This window comes from Hippoglossus stenolepis, chromosome 20, assembly GCF_022539355.2.
Source record: "Hippoglossus stenolepis isolate QCI-W04-F060 chromosome 20, HSTE1.2, whole genome shotgun sequence".
Lineage (NCBI taxonomy): Eukaryota > Metazoa > Chordata > Actinopteri > Pleuronectiformes > Pleuronectidae > Hippoglossus > Hippoglossus stenolepis.
The window spans coordinates 10,148,883-10,166,842 of NC_061502.1; the positions used below are offsets into that span (position 1 = coordinate 10,148,883).

A 17,960-nucleotide genomic window follows, 5' to 3' on the forward strand; every position below is an offset into this window, starting at 1 on the left:
GAAGATGCGCGCCTCCTCCTCGGACTTCCCCTGCTCGGACACCTACAGCCACTTCACGTTCTGGAGGAATCAGCTCCCCCGGGTGGATCATCAGGGAACGACGCCTCCACAGAGTCCCAGCTCCAGCAGCTGACCGCCTGAGGCCTGCTGAGCCACTTCTTGGCGGGCGGAGTGACTGACGGTGCGCTTGAGGTGTGGCTGTCATGTGGACAGTGATGGTTACGTGTGTGTGATATGGATTTTTTTGTAGATTTTGACGACACAGTGGAGCGTCTGAGTAGTCGGCCATTCTGCTGGGAATAGTCTTACAATGCACAATGTGGACGTCAGCGCACTTTGATGAAAAGATGGCCCCCGGTGTCGTCTGTATGTATATGAGAAATAATCATTATTTATTCAGGCAGCTTAGCACATATTATTTTGGAGTGATTGTTGATTATTTCAGTAGATAAACTTTCTATTTACGCACAAGTAATTAACAGACAATAAGCGCTTCATCCATACTTCAGAGAAAAAAACATGTAGAATTTATTTTCTTACTCTGAACTTGGAGACTGTTAATATGATATATACATGCAAGCTGGTTTTACATTATAGAAATATATACAGCACTTGTTAGGAATCAGTACTAGTAATTTAGGACGTTACAACGTATTACAGCGCACAATATACTGTATAGATAAGCATCTATGTTGATTGAGTAGCCGACAAAAGAAGGTTTGTTATGAAGATGGTTTGAATGAATATGTATTGTCGAGACAATGCTGATAAAACAACGAAGCACAATCTTTTTAAAGGTCACAGCCATGAGATTTCTCTGTATCTGCAAGAGGAGTTGCTAAATCATGTCGTTTTGTTGAGAATGTCATTTCCACGGCAGCCTTCGTTAAGTGTCTTTTAAGTTATTTATAGGCAAACACACTGATCCTCTCAGCTGTGTTTTCCACTTTTTGTTTTATAAATTACACGACGAGCAACCGACTGACGTGAAAATGTTCGCTCGCCGTTGGTTCTTTGACTGTGTTGTTACTGCCATTCCTTGTAGAATAGGACTCAAAGCAAACCGGACTCTGGAAATCCTCATCAGACTCAACCCAGCGCAAAGAGGGCAGCAGGCCTTGGTATTAAAGTTACAAACACTTCACCACAGATTTCTTTCAACACCACACACAATATGAGGTCATTAATGTGAGCCGCTGTCCCCATGTCCTACATCACAGACCTGATCGTCAGTGTTATGAGTTTGTATATAATGCTTCAATATGCTGATATTATTCTTTCTATGAAAGAGCCAAAAATAGCCTCAAAGTGTTTTATTTTTTGCCTTAACTGTGAACAGGATCAATCATTTGCTCAAACACTATCGACCGGTTCACTGTTAAATCTGTGTATTCAAACTCAATAAAAATGCCTTGGAACAACAACGAGTGTAGGTTAATTCATTTACCTTTTTATAACATTGATGAGTCAGCCACTTTCATATATAAACACCGAATCAGACTGAAGAGCAATAACCTGTTTCTTAAATGTATTCATGTGGGATGCAGGCTGATCGGATGCAGCTTTACCGGATCAGGCCTCATCTTTCCAGCCTCGGTTTCATCCCCAACAATTCACGCTCATGAATCTTTTGCTTAATTCATGAAATAATTAACAATTAATCCGATTAATAGTTATGTAGATACATGCAATTATTTTGATTGAAATCAGGTTTTCATAACCTTTCTGACAAATCACTGGAGAGGGCATGAATGATCTTATTACCAACCTGAAAATAATTAATATTTCATTTCAGCCACTGTAGATATCAGAATCTGACTTATGTAAAAGCAGTTTGTATACACACATTAGTTTATTATTATTATTATTATTATTATTATTATTATTATTATTATTATTATTATTATTATTATTATTATTATTAAGGTTAAGACTACTATTATGATTATGGTTAGGACTATTATTATTATCTGTATTATTGTTTATATTATTGTAAATTGATGTGAGTAATAATGCATTTATATATAAACTTTAAATGTAATGTGGGGGTTATTCGAGGTCATGGGGGCTGAACATTTACAATATGGAGGAGGAGGAGTTTCTAAATCCCAGCGACACCATTGGCCTGGGCCCCAGGCTCCTGCTGCAGCCTGCAGCCACCCCAGGGTGCGGGGGAGGAAGGAATCTGAAGAGAGGAAAACTGAAGGGGACGAGGACTGAGACACATGCACCTGCAGCAGTGCGCGTCTTTGTGTGTGTGTGTGTGTGTGTGTGTGTGTGTGTGTGTGTGTGTTTGTGAGTGTGAAGGAGAATGACGCACACGGTAAGACACAGTTTTTTCTCATGCAGATCACTTGTTGCATCTTAAGTAGCTGCAAACTTTTCAAAACCTACTAGTGACTATTGTTATTAAGTACAAGCTAATGTGGGACTTGTTGTGGTCTGAGGTGAGTGAACTCAGATCTGAGCAGAGCTGAAGATCACTGCTGCTGTTGCTGACATTAGGATAAGTCCATGTTGCCTAATAGCTCTCACTCAGCATTAGAAGGTCAGAGTACAAAACACTTCAGATAATGGGTCAGTGTGTTTTATTGGTTCAGCATTTGTGTTTTAAAGATACAATTCTTGCAGTATTAGCTTGTATCTGATATGTTTTCCTCTAATTTCCTATTTTAAACTAAACTATACTGCCTCTCACACATAGAAAAATCTATAACCTATGGATAAGCCTTTTCTTTCCAATTCAAAAGTTGAACAACTGGACACAAGATGTCTGCTCCTTCAGTGAAAATGTAAATCTCAATGAATTTGCTCTGGAGGATTCAATTCTACAGTTACACAAATGGCTTCCTCTTGTAAAGTCGAACAGTGACTTTGTACCTCAATCTCAGATGTGTTTATTTATTAATACATTTCATTTCTTTCTCCAGCCGATGAATTTGGACAATTATCAAGATAAATGTCATATTTTATTATTGACGTTAAACTGCTATTGCTATTTATGAAAATGATGTTGCAATAACAAGATATTGTTTTATGGCCGAGCCCTAAATCATTCTATGGAGAGATACTCAAATATCCAAGTGAAGCCATAATATGCAGAATCTTGCTGAAGTAATTTTTCTCACGGTTCTATAACCTCCATGTGTAATGGTGATGTAGAACAGATCTACAGTATTCTGAATGTAACTTAAATTACTGTGTTAGACGCCTGATTTTATTTATACTAATATTGATTTATAACCAAATAATGGCTTGTTTTTCTTGTGTTTGAACCTGATAGTTAAATAGAAATTGAAATATTAGTCGTCTGTGTTGTTGGTTTTTATTTAGATCCACATCAACGTAACTTCTAAAAACAAGTCTTTATTCTCATTTTGTTATTTATTCAGGACAAAGAACCAAAAAGAATGAAATGTAGAGCAGGACAAGATATAATCAGTTTATTAACAATAACATGTGAAAGTAACTAACCAATAACAAACATAAGTTGGGGAAGGAGAGGGAAAAATAGAGAATCCAGGGAACTTCTATTAAAGGTGTCAAACATCAACTTTAACATCTGCACGTCTCCTCTCCGTTCAGTACACGGCTTCAGGCAGAGCAAGGATGGATCACGAGGAGGAGTTTGTGGATATCCTGGAGGAGAGGAGGCGCAGCTGCGACCTCGGCCATGCCCTCAGGACCTTTAAACCGCACCCCTACCAAGGAGGGCCGCCCTGCTCCACGGCTGAGCTCAACAAAGCCGTGCTGGAGTCCCAGTATCTACGCTACGTGGCCAAAGAGGTGAGACTGTGATTTAAATCAAAAACGTGAAGTTTCACTCTGCAGCTGAAGCATCATGGAGTCTCCTCCCTGTCTCCCCCCTCAGATCGCCATGGAGACGGGGTCGTCGGTGGTGAAGGTGAGGGAAGAGGCTCGCAGGCTTTTGGAGGAAATGTCTCACAACCTGCAGCTGAGCTCTATCCGGCTGATGGGCTACACCTTCACCAAGGTGGCCAAGAGGCTCTTCAGCAGCATCTACGTCAACATGGAGGGCCTCAGCACGGTCAGGACCAATCAATGAATGGACACCTTTCCTCACAAACTGCCAATGGCACGACACTGCAGCTGTGTTTTTAATTCCTCTGTCCTCACAGCTCCAAAAAGCCATCCAGGAGACGCCCGTCATCCTGATGCCCAATCACAAGAGCTACGTGGACTTCTTAGTCATCTCCTACATCCTGTTCACCTACGACATCCCTGTTCCTGTTATCGCTTCAGGAATTCGCAAGTATCTATTAGGATTAAAACAACAGAGCATTGTAGATCACATACGCTCATATCACAACACCTCCGTTCATTTCTCTGTTTTCCCGTAAAGATCTTGCAGGGTTGAAGATGGTGGGAGAGATACTGCGTCGCTCGGGGGCGTTTTCCATCCGCCGCGCCATCGGCTCTGACAAACTGTACTGGGCAGTGCTGTCGGAATATGTCAAAACCATTGTCAGGGTAAGATGTGGCGTTGTTCTCCGTCGGCAGCACCAAACTGGTTCCTCTTTTAGAAAGTGTTCGTCAGCTGCTGTCAAAAGACGCCTCCAACGGTTTGATGTCCTCTCTGTAGAAAGGATTCGCTCCCATGGAGTTTTATGTGGAAGGGTTGAGGAGTCGCACACTGAAGTCACTGATGCCAAAGTTAGGTGAGTGTCCAACATGTTAACTCTTTGTTGCTTTAATGAGTATGATAGTCTTCTCCCTTGATGGTTGTTTTATGTTATAGAAGTGGAAATATTCTGCCCTTGTAGCACTCTGATTTCGGGTTGTCTGTCCCATTCTTTGAAAAGTATTATACGCCTTGAGGGAATTTTTTAAAAATTTGCTACAAATCTCCTGTAGCAGTTGGACTCAAGGATAAATTGATTAAAATGTGGTTGTCAAAGGTCAATTCCCTGTGGATGACCTCAAGTTCTTGTGAACGTGAAATATCAGGAACACCCACGTAGGGAATTTCATTTCATCTGGCACAAACACTCACTTCAACTCAAGGATGACCTGATTCGAATTGGCAGGTCAACGGTTAAATGTCACTGTGACTTCACAAAAGAGAACTCATTCAAATTTGGCACAAATGTTCACTCACAGAGTAACTGAACAAATGTGGGTGGTCAAAGGTCAAGGTCACGATGGCCTCACAAAACCTCTGGCCTCTTGACTGTGAGATGTCAGGTCTGCCTTTAGGGAATTTCTATATAATTTGACCAGTTGTTACTTAAACTCAAAAGTGATTAGATGTCAGGGGTCAAAGGTCAGTATGACCTCTTATACGGTCCTCAACTGCAGGGTATTAATTCTAGTCTGATCAGAAGTTACAGTTTTTCACACCCGTGAAGCTGAAACACTATAATTTTCCTGCAGTAAACAACCACTGCTTACATTGATGATTATTTGAAAACTTTAAAAATAAAATGTAAAGTGGGGACACTGCACAGTGGTTTGCTTTCATTTCATATTTTCATTTCAGGACTTGCTTTTCTTTTGCCCTCGGCTTGTATTTGTTAGTAGATGCATGTATATACTTTATGCATCTGTTTACTGTGTGTGTGTGTGTGTGTGTGTGTGTGTGTGTGTGTGTGTGTGTGTGTGTGTGTGTGTGTGTGTGTGTGTGTGTGTGTGTGTGTGCAGGTATGATGCACATGGTGCTGGAGCCCTACTTTAAGAGTGAGGTGTTTGACATCACACTGGTTCCCATCAGCATCAGCTACGACAGGCTGCTGGAGGAGTCGCTGCTCGCCAACGAGCTGCTGGGTGTCCCCAAGCCCAAAGAAACCACCACAGTGCGTCCGTGCTTCTTGAAGATTTCCATCTATTGCCTTTGCAAACAATCCGAACCACGTGACTCCTACTCAGAGAAGTCATGTTTAAATAAAGCTGATTATTCTTGCTCGTGACGCACTAGTCTCTCTCTCTCTCTCTCTCTCTCTCTCTCTCTCTCTCTCTCTCTCTCTCTCTCTCTCTCTCTCTCTCTCTCTGCAGGGTCTGCTGAAGTCCACCAAAATACTCCAGGAAGATTACGGCAGCATGCATGTGAACTTCGGCCGCCCGATGTCAGTCAGACAGATGTGTGAGGGCAAGATCAACCGCTGCCAGTACAATCTCACACCCAGGTCTGACAAGTTCTTTACACATCTGTGCAGCACATCTGCATGTGTACCACACTTCCAGGGCGTAAACTGGGATTTTAGAAATGAGGAGGTTATGAGTTCAAATTCCTTTTTTACACTGCAAGGATTTTCAGTAAATCCACGTCAGAAAAGATGCAAATAATATATTGTAAATAGCTTAGTAATTATTTAAAAAAGTTACAGAATGACAGAATATTACTGATCTTCTGGTAAAGCGGTGCTGGCCATTCCAAAATCAAGGCTGAAAACCAAAGGAGACAGAGCCTTTGCCGTTAGGGCCCCTGAACTTAGGATCAACCTGCCAACCTCAGGCAGCAGGTCCTCTGGTTTCTTGGTTTTCCTTGGAAAAACAACACGGCCACAAAACAAAACACACCAACTAGAGATGTACATAATTATCAGTTTAACCTTCAAGTGACGATAAGTGTTTTGACTGATTCCTAAATGTTTTTACATCCAGAGCAAGATGAGAACCCAAATGTAGACGACACACGGGACAGATTCTAAAAACAGGCTTAGACAAAAAGGTTCAGAACATGGAAAGGGAGAGGTGTCCTAAAAACACTACTGCAAGCAGAAGGCATGGTCAAAAAATAAAAAAGATCCTTGGTGAACGTCACTGGCAAATGACGGAGCTTTAAGGTCTGTTTATCCAGCAGCCATCAAAAGATGTTTTCCCTGGAACCTGACCAGGAACAGTGGTGAGGAACACAGGGTTTACATACAGGAGGCAACCAGACACAGATGGAAACAATCAGGCCTCGGCAGACGATCAGTGAAGGTGGAAATCAGACAGAGACACAAGGATGAGTAACAAAGTATAACAGGAAATACCTGGATGTGCCAGAACAGAAAAAAACACAACTAAACTCAAGGAGCAAACAACACAGATCCAAAAACCAAACACAAGTAAAACAGGGTAAAAGTCAATGAATATAAAGAGTCCAACAAAAACATCCAAACAGAAAAAGCTGTCTAACTGCGCCTATAGTCTGTTTGTCTGTTTGTCTCGTCCTTCCTCCTGCTCACTCCCTCCTCTTCTCCCTCTTTGTTTCTATTCACAGGGATCTTCCTCAGAAGCCCACTGCGGAGGCTCAGGCCTGTGTGAGCTGGCTGGCTCATCTCATGGTGCGGGTCCAGGACGAGGGCTCTGTGATCAGCCCGTGGACTCTGATGGCCTGCCTGTTGCTCCAGGCTCCGATCACAGCGCTAACGGAGGAGGGTCTGCTGTGGCACCAGCTCACTGGAAAAACCCTCTGGCTCAGGAAGCTGGTGCTGGACTGCGGAGCTCGTCTGAACTGGCCTGGTGGGTGAGATTTAACACGTAAGCTGCTCTCAGACGTGCACTGAAGTACGAAGGGGCTGTGTGTGAGAACGCATATGTCTGAGTCGGTTGCTCTGGAAAAGGAAAGAAGACTCGAGAGCTATTGGTGATCAGGGCCGATATCGATGTGATGTCCTGCCCCCTGCATGTTCCACCCAGATGCTGATCAGCGATATATACCAGGCTGTGATACCCCTCCATTAGAAATCCCAATAACATATAGTATAAAATTATTTGTTTGTGTTTAATAATTATTTTAAAATGGTTTAAAGGTTAAAATACTGAAAATTAGTCTGGTTGTAGTGATCTGAACTGATGTTGGTTAAAAATTAATTAATTGAAAGTGAAAAATAATATATATACATATAAACAAATATATATAGTGTTTTATTTGAGTTTTAGGAAGAGGACATTTTTGTGACAAATGTGCAGATATGATTATTTATTATTAATGGTTTATTATTTATTATTTAATTTTAAAGGAGCCCTAATGGTTAAGGAATATGTTTAATATACTTAACTTTATATCTGTGAATGAATTCAGTGCAAATGCAGCTGCATCAAGCCCGATCACATGAGAGGGATCAGTGTTAAGCTCTGCTCACTCTGGGCCCTCTATGAGGATTACTCTCTTGTCCCTTTAGTAACCAATAGGTGGCGTTCATATCGCATTTGGAGCGAGCCAGACAGGGAAGATGCAGAGGAAGGTAAGAGAGTGCAGAAAAGTGTCAGCGTCTCAGCTCCGGTCTCTGAACGCTCCCTTAGCCTGATGTAGATCAGACAGATTAGATGAATGTGAGTTGGCACAAGTGATCAGATTCACTTAGGAGATGTTCAGTGGATTAATGCACTTAAAGGAACTTATCCTAAGAGGACCCCGCCGCACCGTCTCACTTTACACGTCTTTAGCATGTGAAGATTCACCCACACGTGTACATGTATATTTACTATCCTGACGCCTCCCTGACCTTCTGTAACTCCCGCCTATAGAAGACGGATAATGTTGTGATCGCTCTCTGCAGCACAAACCCCTGACTCGGACGTGATGTCCTCCGCCGTGGCCCTCCATTGCTCCGTAGTTCATCGGAAAGCGGGGCGTGTCTACCTGGTTCAGGAGGAAGAGCCGGCGAGGAGGCATCCAATCAGCCCACGGGAGAGTGTGATGAGGACGGCGTCTGGGGTGCTGATGCTGGCCTCCTACAGGAATCAGTCGCTGCCCTTTTTTGTGCGTCCGGCCCTGCTCGCCACGGCCTTACACATCACACAGAGCACACAGAGGGGTGAGGATCAGACATGACAGATCTGTGAAACTCTACATACACCGTATGTTTTCCTCGCAGCTTCATCGTGATCCTCCGTTCTGTTCACAGACGAGCTCTTCGCCTTCTTCTGCTTCCTACAGGAGCTCTTCTCCTACGAGTTCATCTCCATCCCGGGCGAGTTGTCTCAGGTAACAGGCTCATCTGTCAGGGCTCAGCATCCTCCGAGCATCTCGGGACAGAGAGGATTATGGTCTTCTTAAATCATGTATGAAATGTTAGCTCACAGCTCCACCTCTGACCCGTTAGGCCCGGTCAGCTGATAGAATCCCAAGTTATCGAGTTAAACCAATTAACCAGTAATCTTTTTTACAGATGATGGCTTTTTGAGGTGAGGTCGCTGATATTGTGTGTGTGTGTGTTTGTCTGTCAATCAGGATTTTGAGGAGGCGTGTTCCCTCTTGAAGAAATGTGGAGCCGCCCACATCAGCCAGCAGGAAGTGACGCCTTCAGAGGGGGGGATGGAGACGTTATCCTTCCTGCAGGCTCTCATTCAACCTTTCATAGATTCATACCAGGTTCTTTCACTTCTTCCATCGCTGATATTTTTCACACATCATGGTCATAGATCAAATTCAGGCTATTTTATTTGGAAGATTGTGTAGAAAAGACATTTTTAATTACCGAATCACTGAGTGCAGATTATCCTTTGTAAGCTTTTAATTTGTTAATTTATTTGAATGCAGAACATTTCCTTTTCGGGGATCTTGTATGGGGGACAGTATATTACAAAATAACAACTTTCAGGTCCACAAAAATTAATGAATAACTATAGATAAATATAGAATTTAGAGCTTTAATTTAACAGAAAGTTATGTGGGAATAGTTTCTTAATCTGGTCATTAGTAGGTTTAGTTTATAGGCTCTACTCTCATTTTAAATGGACAATATTTTTTTTTGAGTCTTCAAATCCAGTGCATTTTAAAGCTGGTTTTGCAATGTAATGTTTAGCAATATATGAATTAATAATATGCCTACAATTATCTGTAAGGTGCAGGTTTTAATGTAATTAGAGACTCTCCCTCTCTGACAACATTGTCAGTGACAACATTTGTCACTGACAAATGTTGTTTGGGTTGTTTGGATCACGCCTTTTCTGGCTGACGGCACCACAATGTTTCACATCTCATTTTTAATCTCGGTAACTGAAATAAACAATTTAAATCATTTTCTGTCAGCTTTTGAAAACGCTGCTTTAGACACACAGTTGACATTGTCAGTTTATGATCCTCTGCTTGATGAGGTGTGTTTTTATATGCAGGTGATGCTCAGGTACCTCTCTGAAGAAGGCGATCAGGTGCTCACAGAGAAACAGTTCCTACCTGCGGTGAGAAACCTGGCTACAAGGCTCATCCTCTCAGGTAAGAACAGAAAGCGTGAGAAACGACCTCTGACCTCTCCAGCTGCTAAGCGCGTCTGTTATTTCGCAGGTGAGCTGGACACCTATGAGGCCCTCTCATCGGACACGCAGAAAAACCTTTTGCTGGCCCTGCGGCGGCTGGAGGCTGTGACAAAGTCCAGGGCGTGAGTAATGAGATCAGCTCCTGCAAGTCTGTTTGGTTTTAAGCTCATTTTCTTAGGTGGTTGAGAAGCTGTCTTCACCTCTGATGGCGGAGTTACGCACGTTAACTTTCTGTATCCTGTTTTCTCATCACAGCTCCGAGGAGAACGAATTCAACGTGAACAAAGCTGCCGTCAGAAGCATTGGAGACGTACTTTGTAAGTTGTGGGATTTAAAAGAAGATAAAGAAGCTGTTTGAGTATTTTGCTGTAGTTTACCTGGCAGCCTTTTAAAAGACTTAACTTTGTTTACCACGCCACACGAACAGCAGCCTGAGGGATTTTTCTTCTCCTCTCTCACTGTAGCTGGGAAAATCCCTCCCCAGATGCTCCAGATGACACCTGACGCAAGACTTTAGTCTCCGTTTGGAACGGATCCATCTTCGGGAATCAGCCCACAGCCCTGTTCACCCCTGCTCGACCCTTTTCACCCTTCCTGTCATCGCATCTTTGTACCTCCTCCCCGTCTGTGCTGTTCATGCAGCCATCATCAATACAACTGCTGAGACAAAATATTTTATATCCAGGATACATAACTTGGCTGCTTTCCAATCGGTCTCCGGGTACTCGTTCTCATCCCTTACATGTCTAAAAGAACAGGGCTAAGATAAAATGCCAAAAAGTGAAATTATTGCTGATTTTTTTTATGGCTATAATCAGAAAGAAAGACATTTTTAGAGAGACACACGTGTTTTTCTGGGCCTCTAACTTTGCCATACTGAATGAATAACTTACTTGTGTTAATATATTTGTAACATTCTGTCTTTGATTAATTATTGATTGACATGCTGACATAGTAAGTGCAGATAGATAGTAGTAAAAACTCAACTATGTACCAATGTCCATGTAGCGATAAAGGTCTAATTACAATAACCATGCCAAATCAATTTGTTTGAGACGTTTATTTTAACTTCGTTACATCTCAATAAATATGTAAAACAGTTGTAACAAAATGCACCAAGGATTCTTCCATCTTTTCCACACTAGAACATCATTTCTTCTCTGACTCTGTTGGAGCCATTCCCTCAGGTCAGAGGTCAACCTCCTGTCACATCTCTGCATCCCTGCACCTGTGACCCCTCAGTAGTTTGGAGAAAAGGCCTCATTATGTGCCATTTTAGTGGTGAATTGCTGTACAAGGATTATCTATACACGGGTGGCACGTCGACCTTGATGCGTAAAGCGCTGACCGGGTCTTGACAGAACACCGAGATGTATTCCAACACTCTAGAGTTGAGCTTCTTCTCGCAGTCCTTGGCTCGGACCCGCTCCTTGTCCCATCTCTCCTTCTCGCCGTTCATCTGGGAGAACAGGTTGATCTGGATGGTGCGCAGCGTCGCCGCCAGGACGTAGAAGCCTCCCTGCATCATGTGGCAGAACGCGGCGCCCAGGCTGAGCGCCGCGCCCATCAGGTTGGGCACCGTCTCGCACACCACGCACATGCCCTCCAGCATGTGCAGCGTGCCTTTCTTGGCCGGGGGCTGGACATGGGGGAGGTAGCCGTGGGGGTTGGGGGTGTGCTGGAAATGGTTGACCAGGTACCGCGCGACGTCGGCGAAGTGGGAGGCGGCGCGGCGCAGCGGCAGCAGGGCCAGGTACAGGTGACAAGCGGCTTTGGTCAGCGCATGGAAGAGCAGCCGCAGCTCAAGCACGGCGTTTCCTGGGGATAAGAGGGTAACAGGGTCACCTGGAGTCTAATTTAACACCGTGGCTAATGTCAACAACCATTACAAACAGCGTCTGCCACTGGATTAAGGTCTATTCACCAGCCATGTGGGCGGCAGCTATCACCTGTTTTACGCACACAGGATCCATCCTCTAGTCAAATAACCACAATCAGAAAAGTTTCATTCTGCAATGCAGCATAAAACCCACTTGTTTTCTCTGACATTTCCACATTTCAATAAGCATAGAGAACCTTAAGTCTCAAAAAGTATTTAAAATGTCTGGATTAAAGTCTGTTCACAGGCAGCCATCACCTCAGCACGCATAGAGGGCGCGTCTTTACGCACACAAGATGCACAAGAGCCACCCTCTAATAAAATAACCATGAACAAAAGTATTTAACCTGTAATACAACATAAAATCCCTTCTCAATCCATTACATTACCACTTATCTCAAGATTATGTCTTGCAGTGACTGAGTTATTCTATAGTAAGTATAGTATTTTACAGTATTTTAAATATCCGCATTAAAGAAAACCACAATTTTTGTGCCACACAATAAATTAGACCCTCTTAGTTAAAGTTGTTCTACCTTAAAACAACTCTAAAAAGTTCCAGTAAGTGACAAATGCTTCCGCGTTTATTCTAGTCAAGCTCATTTGCGTGAAACTTGCATAAAGGAAGGTCCCTGTGCGCCATGCACCTGTTGGCATGATAGGACAACTGATACTTAGGTTTAAGAAACCGAAAATGAAAAATGAATCGATTTTGTACCAAGCAAAAAAATATAAAAGTAGCCTAATTTGCATGTATTCGAAAAGATAAATAGTCCTTCTATTTAACCCTGTAGCATTAAATGGAATGAATTCTGTTTCCGCCATAAGATATAGTTCCTGAAAAGCTTCCAAGTCCTCCACTTGTTCTCCTCTTACCGTCTATGAAGCACAAGATCCAGAGCAGGGCAATACACGCTGCCAACCAAGTCCACCAATCCATGTAGCCTCCCTGCTGTCCTGGCCCCGGCACCGAAAAGAAAGAAAGCCGTGAAACCCTCCAGGTTATGATGTGTCCAAGCCCTGCCCAGTCTTTACGCAGCTAATACCTCCACATTAAGTAGTCCCATCTCCGCAGGTGTCGCAGCCTCTGCGGAACACCTTCAAATCAGGTGTCAACAGGCGCATTAAGACGCGCACAACCTACTACACCTTACAGCTTTACATGCTCCTCGTGGACTCTACAGAAAACACTCAGCCCAGAGATTTCAATCATTTCAAGAAGATATATTTTAAATACCAAACATTCACCAGCTTAGAAAAACTACTGACATTCTCCTGTCCAGATTTGTCCCACATGTGTGAGGAAATAAAGTCTGTCACCTGGTGGATAAACAGTCTGTGCCCAGGCCTGTCTAGACGCACCTGGTGCCAGGCGAGGTGGACGCATCCTGAAGCACCTTAAAATAGATTTAAAAGCGAAATATATAAATGTATTGTTCATTCATTTGTAAATTGTATCTTTGACGTTTTATTCAATGTTATTATATTAATATGTATTTATTTAATACAATCATTACACACACACACACACACACACACACACACACACACACACACACACACACACACACACACACACACACACACACACACACACACACACACACACACACACACACACACACAACCTACATTTACCGGGGGCTCATCCTGAACTTACAGCAAGATGTAAGTTTACTATTTAAACGTATGATATATAGAAATGTTACTTTCTTACATGGACTTTCTCGCCATATCCTGTTGCCCTTTCACATAGAGAGTGAAACGGTGCTTTATCACCAGTCTTTAAATGTCAGGGAGAAACTCTCTCCTCCTGCCAGTCTGCGGTGTTTGGCAGCGAGTGTGATGCATGGCTGCTCCTCTCTCTGCTCTGTCTCTCCAGTGACATTTCTGAATGTACGATGTGGGAATCTTCCGTCTCTTACGGAAGATGGATGAAGAGGGTTTTGAGTTGTTGACAGATATGGTTCAGCTGCTGTTATCCTCACTTAAGGGACAACAGAATAAAATGCTTGGTGCTCAATCCAGCCAAACAACCACCAGACCCCGACCAAACCCCCAAAATGATGCCATCTTGCACCAATAACATAATTAGGAGCCAGAGTCTGTGCAGCAGGAATCAGGGGATGGAGCCTCAGTATTAAGATCACACACACTCGACCAATTGCAAGTTTCTATAGCAACAAATATCCTCTTTGAGATAAAATGAATTTGACGAGTTCTTTGACTTTTTAGCTTCAGCCAAGTCCCATCTACTAACATGTAGGAGGCAGTGTATAACCTATACTGCAGCCAGCCACCAGGTGGAGCAGTCATGTCATCCATCTTTACAGTCTATATAACCAAGCTTAGAAACCCAGAGAGCACATTGAATTATGATAGTTATATTATTTCAGACAAACACAACAAAAAGCACAGTGAAGCGCTGCCATCTTCATACTGATATCTGTCAGATTGAATCTCCATGCTGCTCTCACATGTCCACCACCATATACATGTATGTTTGTGTAACAGTAAGAAGGAGCTCATGTTTCCAGGTAGTGACACGATCTGTCACTGGCTGTTGTTCTGGACTCTGTTACCACGTCTACATGTTTGTGTCTGGTCTGTAAACCCACCGACATGAATGTGTCTGTAGCTGGCATCAACAGACCGATTCACAAAGAGAATAAACATGAGCTCGCTGATGGGTCTGGTTTCCCGTCCTTCTGTAAACTGCAGCTGGGATTTCTAGGAGTCATCACTCAAGATGTGTCTTTGCAGTTTATGTTTTCGTGCACTGTGGAATTCACAGTGGGAAACATTAACTGTCGTAAAACTATATTTAGCTAGAATCTCATTACTGCTGTCATTTCAAATTAACTGCATGATATTGTTAATAAATTCAACCATGCAGTGCAGACAGTGACTACAGAATGTGTTTACATAGTTTCTGACCACATTAGTAAGATTAGTATACTGTTATTAGGGAGTAAAATATTTCCAATACCGATCTATCCACAGATATATACAAAAACAATTCCTAAGATGTTGTTTTCAAACCATTATGGCGAAGAAATGTATTGAGGCTTAATATTTTACAGTTTAACCGTAACTTTTATTAGGATTTATTATGATATTATCATTATTTATATTCCATCTTTTCTGCATTGTTTATTCTGTTATTAATATATGGGTCAGGCTCTGGTCGTAATTATATAAAATTAACTTCCTGTTTTAAATGTATTCAATAAATATTGTAATCATAAGCAATACAATGCCTTATGATTCCTCTCCACTTGTATATTGTTAATTTTTGCATTTTAGCTCAATGGTAAAAATGTTCCTAGCTATGGTCTGTACAGTATATGCATCTACATAGAACTTAATAGTCCATAAAAGGATCCCATGTTCTCAATAAGATATCCCACTTGTAGTATAACCTCACAGTTCCTAGTTCTGCTGTGAATTTGATTTTAAATGTTAGTATTAATTGCTGGTTCCACTCATCCTCCCTTCCCCTCATCCCTTTCAGCTCAATCCTGTTCACATTTCTCTCACGTCTCTCCCTAGGTTCTAGAACCCCCACACTGAGTCTCCATGCTCCCAGACTAGCCTTACAGAGACATTCTTCATCCATCTTCATCCTCGCCCTCCACATCCAGTTGCCCATCCGCAATATCCAATACAGCTGAATTCGATTAAAAGATAAAAAAGATACATCTTGTCGGTGTGGTCCACGCTAGTGAATTTGATATTATACCAATTCTCTTCAAAGATACAGAATTATACACAGATTTCTGTTCCATCTCAGGAAGTAAGTACAGGAGGAGACAAGTGGAGGATCAGAGTGATCAGTGAGTCTGTGACGCCTCAGGCCAACACATCTCTACTGGCTTCCCCCAATTATCCCGGCTCTGTATCCAGAAGAACTCTCGCCTGCAGGTACAACATTTAAAGAATTTAATCATTAATTAATCACCATGTTTTCTGTCACACTGGAGGATGTGAATCGAAAGTGTGGTACTTTAGAATCACAGCAGTAAGAAGTAAGGGAGAGAAGGTAAGAGAGAAGGAACGTTGTGTAAAATTGTCTCTCATGCCGGCTTGATACGACACCATACCACATCAGTGCGACCTCCACAGGGGATGGAAGGTGTGGTCAGAGCAGCTGCTGGTTCTCTGCGTGTGGATGTCGCAAACAACCAGCAGGTTAACAGCTGCTGGAGTCCTCGGGCTACATCCAAGTTAAATCACAAATCTTCACCTCTATTCTTTTAACTACTTCAGAGTTTAATCAGGAAATCAAAAATGTGCAACAGCCACAACAAATAACAAATAAAAGAAAAATGCTCACTATATTTCTGTATTTATTCCTGCCATTTGTTTTTAGGATTTAATGGCGTACTTCCTTACACCATGAGGTAACCTCTGAAATTATATTCTACAGTAGTGTGCAACATCGAAATGTATGTGTGTGGCATCTTGTAATTATAACAGAAAATGTGAACACAGGCTGTATCCCTTCATTAAAAGTGAAATGGCATTGTATACAAATTTGTATATATATGATACAAAAATATCACCATTTCTGAACCATGTAGGAAAACGTCCTGCTTACATTTTAAAGGCATTTCTGTCTAAGTCGTTATCCAACAAACGAACATTCAAGTATTGGCAAATTAAAATCTCGTTTTTGCAGATTTGTTTGCAGTAAGAATTCCCTTTACCACAATAAATTACTACCTCTGAAGACACATCTCCCTTTTTTCATTTTTTCATTTACGCAAAGTTTTCTTCGCCTGTCTGTTTGACGTAGGTTCCGTGGGTCCTGGTGGCTCAGACCAAAACAAGGCAGTGGTGGTAAAAACTAAAAAAAATGTAATTGCATTGTTTTCACTGCTACAAACAGGCACTTTTAGGCTCTTTAACTGTATCTTCATATTGAAAACGTTAAATGAGAGTCTGTGCTCGAGGGAGTGTTCAGCTGTACGTTGTCCTCATTTGCTTGGCTCGTAAAGCTGCAAGTCTAGTTTGACCCAAACTTCTCCAGTGGGGACTTCGTGTAGCAGCAGGCGCCGGTTTGCAGCACCTTTGCTCTCCATCTCTTTCTTTATAGTCGCCACGGGAACTTCAGTCCGACCCAGGAAATCTGGAAGCAGAAAACGTCCATTTAGTGAAAATGCAAAAATTGGATTTTAACATAAATTTAACAGACCACTTCAATAGATCGCTTTCAATATCTGAAAGTTAAAGTTGATTAAAGTTAATTTAATGTTTGGGAGCCATAACAAAATCACGCTCAAGGCAAAAAGCACACAGAAAACGAGACAGTAGCAAACACAAAACAATAGGACGACATCTGATGATTAATAGAAAATCTGCTCTAACAAATCAAAAGCAGTCAGATCCCGGCAAACAACCAGTGTGTGTCCTTCATTCTGTACTGGCCGCACAATTTAAACAAAAAGCCCTCTCATCAATTCTGTGTGTGTGTGTGTTTTCTCCACTGACCATCAGGTGAGAACTGGTCTTTCTCGAACACAGTGATACACAGGACGTCCTGGTAGAGGTCTTTGATGAAGAACTGGCAGTTAAAGTTCCACTTGGGGTTGAGAGTGTCGCTGACGGGCCGGGACGTGTAGCACTGAGCCCCCATGGTCAGCTCACAGTACGGATTACTCTTACCTGCACAGAGTGGATGAGGGTGTTTAAGATGAATTAGTCATTACTTAAACAACACGTACTGTATTCTTGTGTCCCATCCCCGGAGCTCACCGTTGGGTTTACAGGCCTTGAGCTCTTGAGCTTCGGTGACAGTCACCAGCAGTCGCCCGATACCGCTGCTCTTCAGGGAACGTGCTAAAAAAAACAGAGTCATTATATTTAAACCAAC

The 17,960-nt window shown here is 42.4% G+C and overlaps 3 protein-coding genes across 12 annotated transcripts in view; 2 read left to right on the forward strand and 1 right to left on the reverse strand.

The window, feature by feature from the left end:
• The window catches only part of LOC118099347 (phosphatidate phosphatase LPIN1), an 18,662-nt gene extending 17,238 nt beyond the window's left edge, over positions 1 to 1,424 (forward strand). For both annotated transcript variants that reach the window (XM_035143857.2, XM_035143859.2), the window contains exon 20: positions 1 to 1,424. This exon is cut by the window's left edge and continues 42 nt beyond it. In XM_035143857.2, coding sequence (XP_034999748.1) covers positions 1 to 133 — 133 coding nt within the window. In that variant the 3' untranslated portion in view covers positions 134 to 1,424.
• Positions 1,425 to 1,575: 151 nt separating this feature from the next.
• Positions 1,576 to 11,321, forward strand: gnpat2 (glyceronephosphate O-acyltransferase 2). Its single transcript, XM_035143860.2, has 16 exons — positions 1,576 to 2,323; positions 3,586 to 3,786; positions 3,872 to 4,048; positions 4,140 to 4,269; positions 4,364 to 4,491; positions 4,604 to 4,679; positions 5,662 to 5,813; positions 6,013 to 6,143; positions 7,226 to 7,467; positions 8,508 to 8,765; positions 8,856 to 8,935; positions 9,182 to 9,322; positions 10,066 to 10,165; positions 10,235 to 10,328; positions 10,462 to 10,523; positions 10,671 to 11,321. The coding sequence occupies exons 1-16, from the start codon at positions 2,312 to 2,314 to the stop codon at positions 10,721 to 10,723; spliced, it is 2,037 nt and encodes a 678-aa protein (XP_034999751.1). The 5' UTR covers positions 1,576 to 2,311; the 3' UTR covers positions 10,724 to 11,321.
• Positions 11,322 to 16,336: 5,015 nt separating this feature from the next.
• Positions 16,337 to 17,960, reverse strand: part of itsn2a (intersectin 2a) — a 37,338-nt gene continuing 35,714 nt past the window's right edge. For all 9 annotated transcript variants that reach the window (XM_035144452.2, XM_035144451.2, XM_035144450.2 and 6 more), the window contains 3 exons: positions 17,843 to 17,926; positions 17,579 to 17,752; positions 16,337 to 17,216 (listed from right to left, as the gene is read on the reverse strand). In XM_035144452.2, the coding sequence (XP_035000343.1) occupies positions 17,065 to 17,216; positions 17,579 to 17,752; positions 17,843 to 17,926 (410 nt within the window). In that variant the 3' untranslated portion in view covers positions 16,337 to 17,064. The remainder of the gene's footprint in view (positions 17,217 to 17,578; positions 17,753 to 17,842; positions 17,927 to 17,960) is intronic.

Coding starts and splice junctions, on each gene's coding strand:
- gnpat2 (XM_035143860.2), top strand. Junction 3,787..3,871: donor TACGCTACGTGGCCAAAGAG/GTGAGACTGTGA, acceptor CTCCCCCCTCAG/ATCGCCATGGAGACGGGGTC. Junction 5,814..6,012: donor AGCCCAAAGAAACCACCACA/GTGCGTCCGTGC, acceptor CTCTCTCTGCAG/GGTCTGCTGAAGTCCACCAA.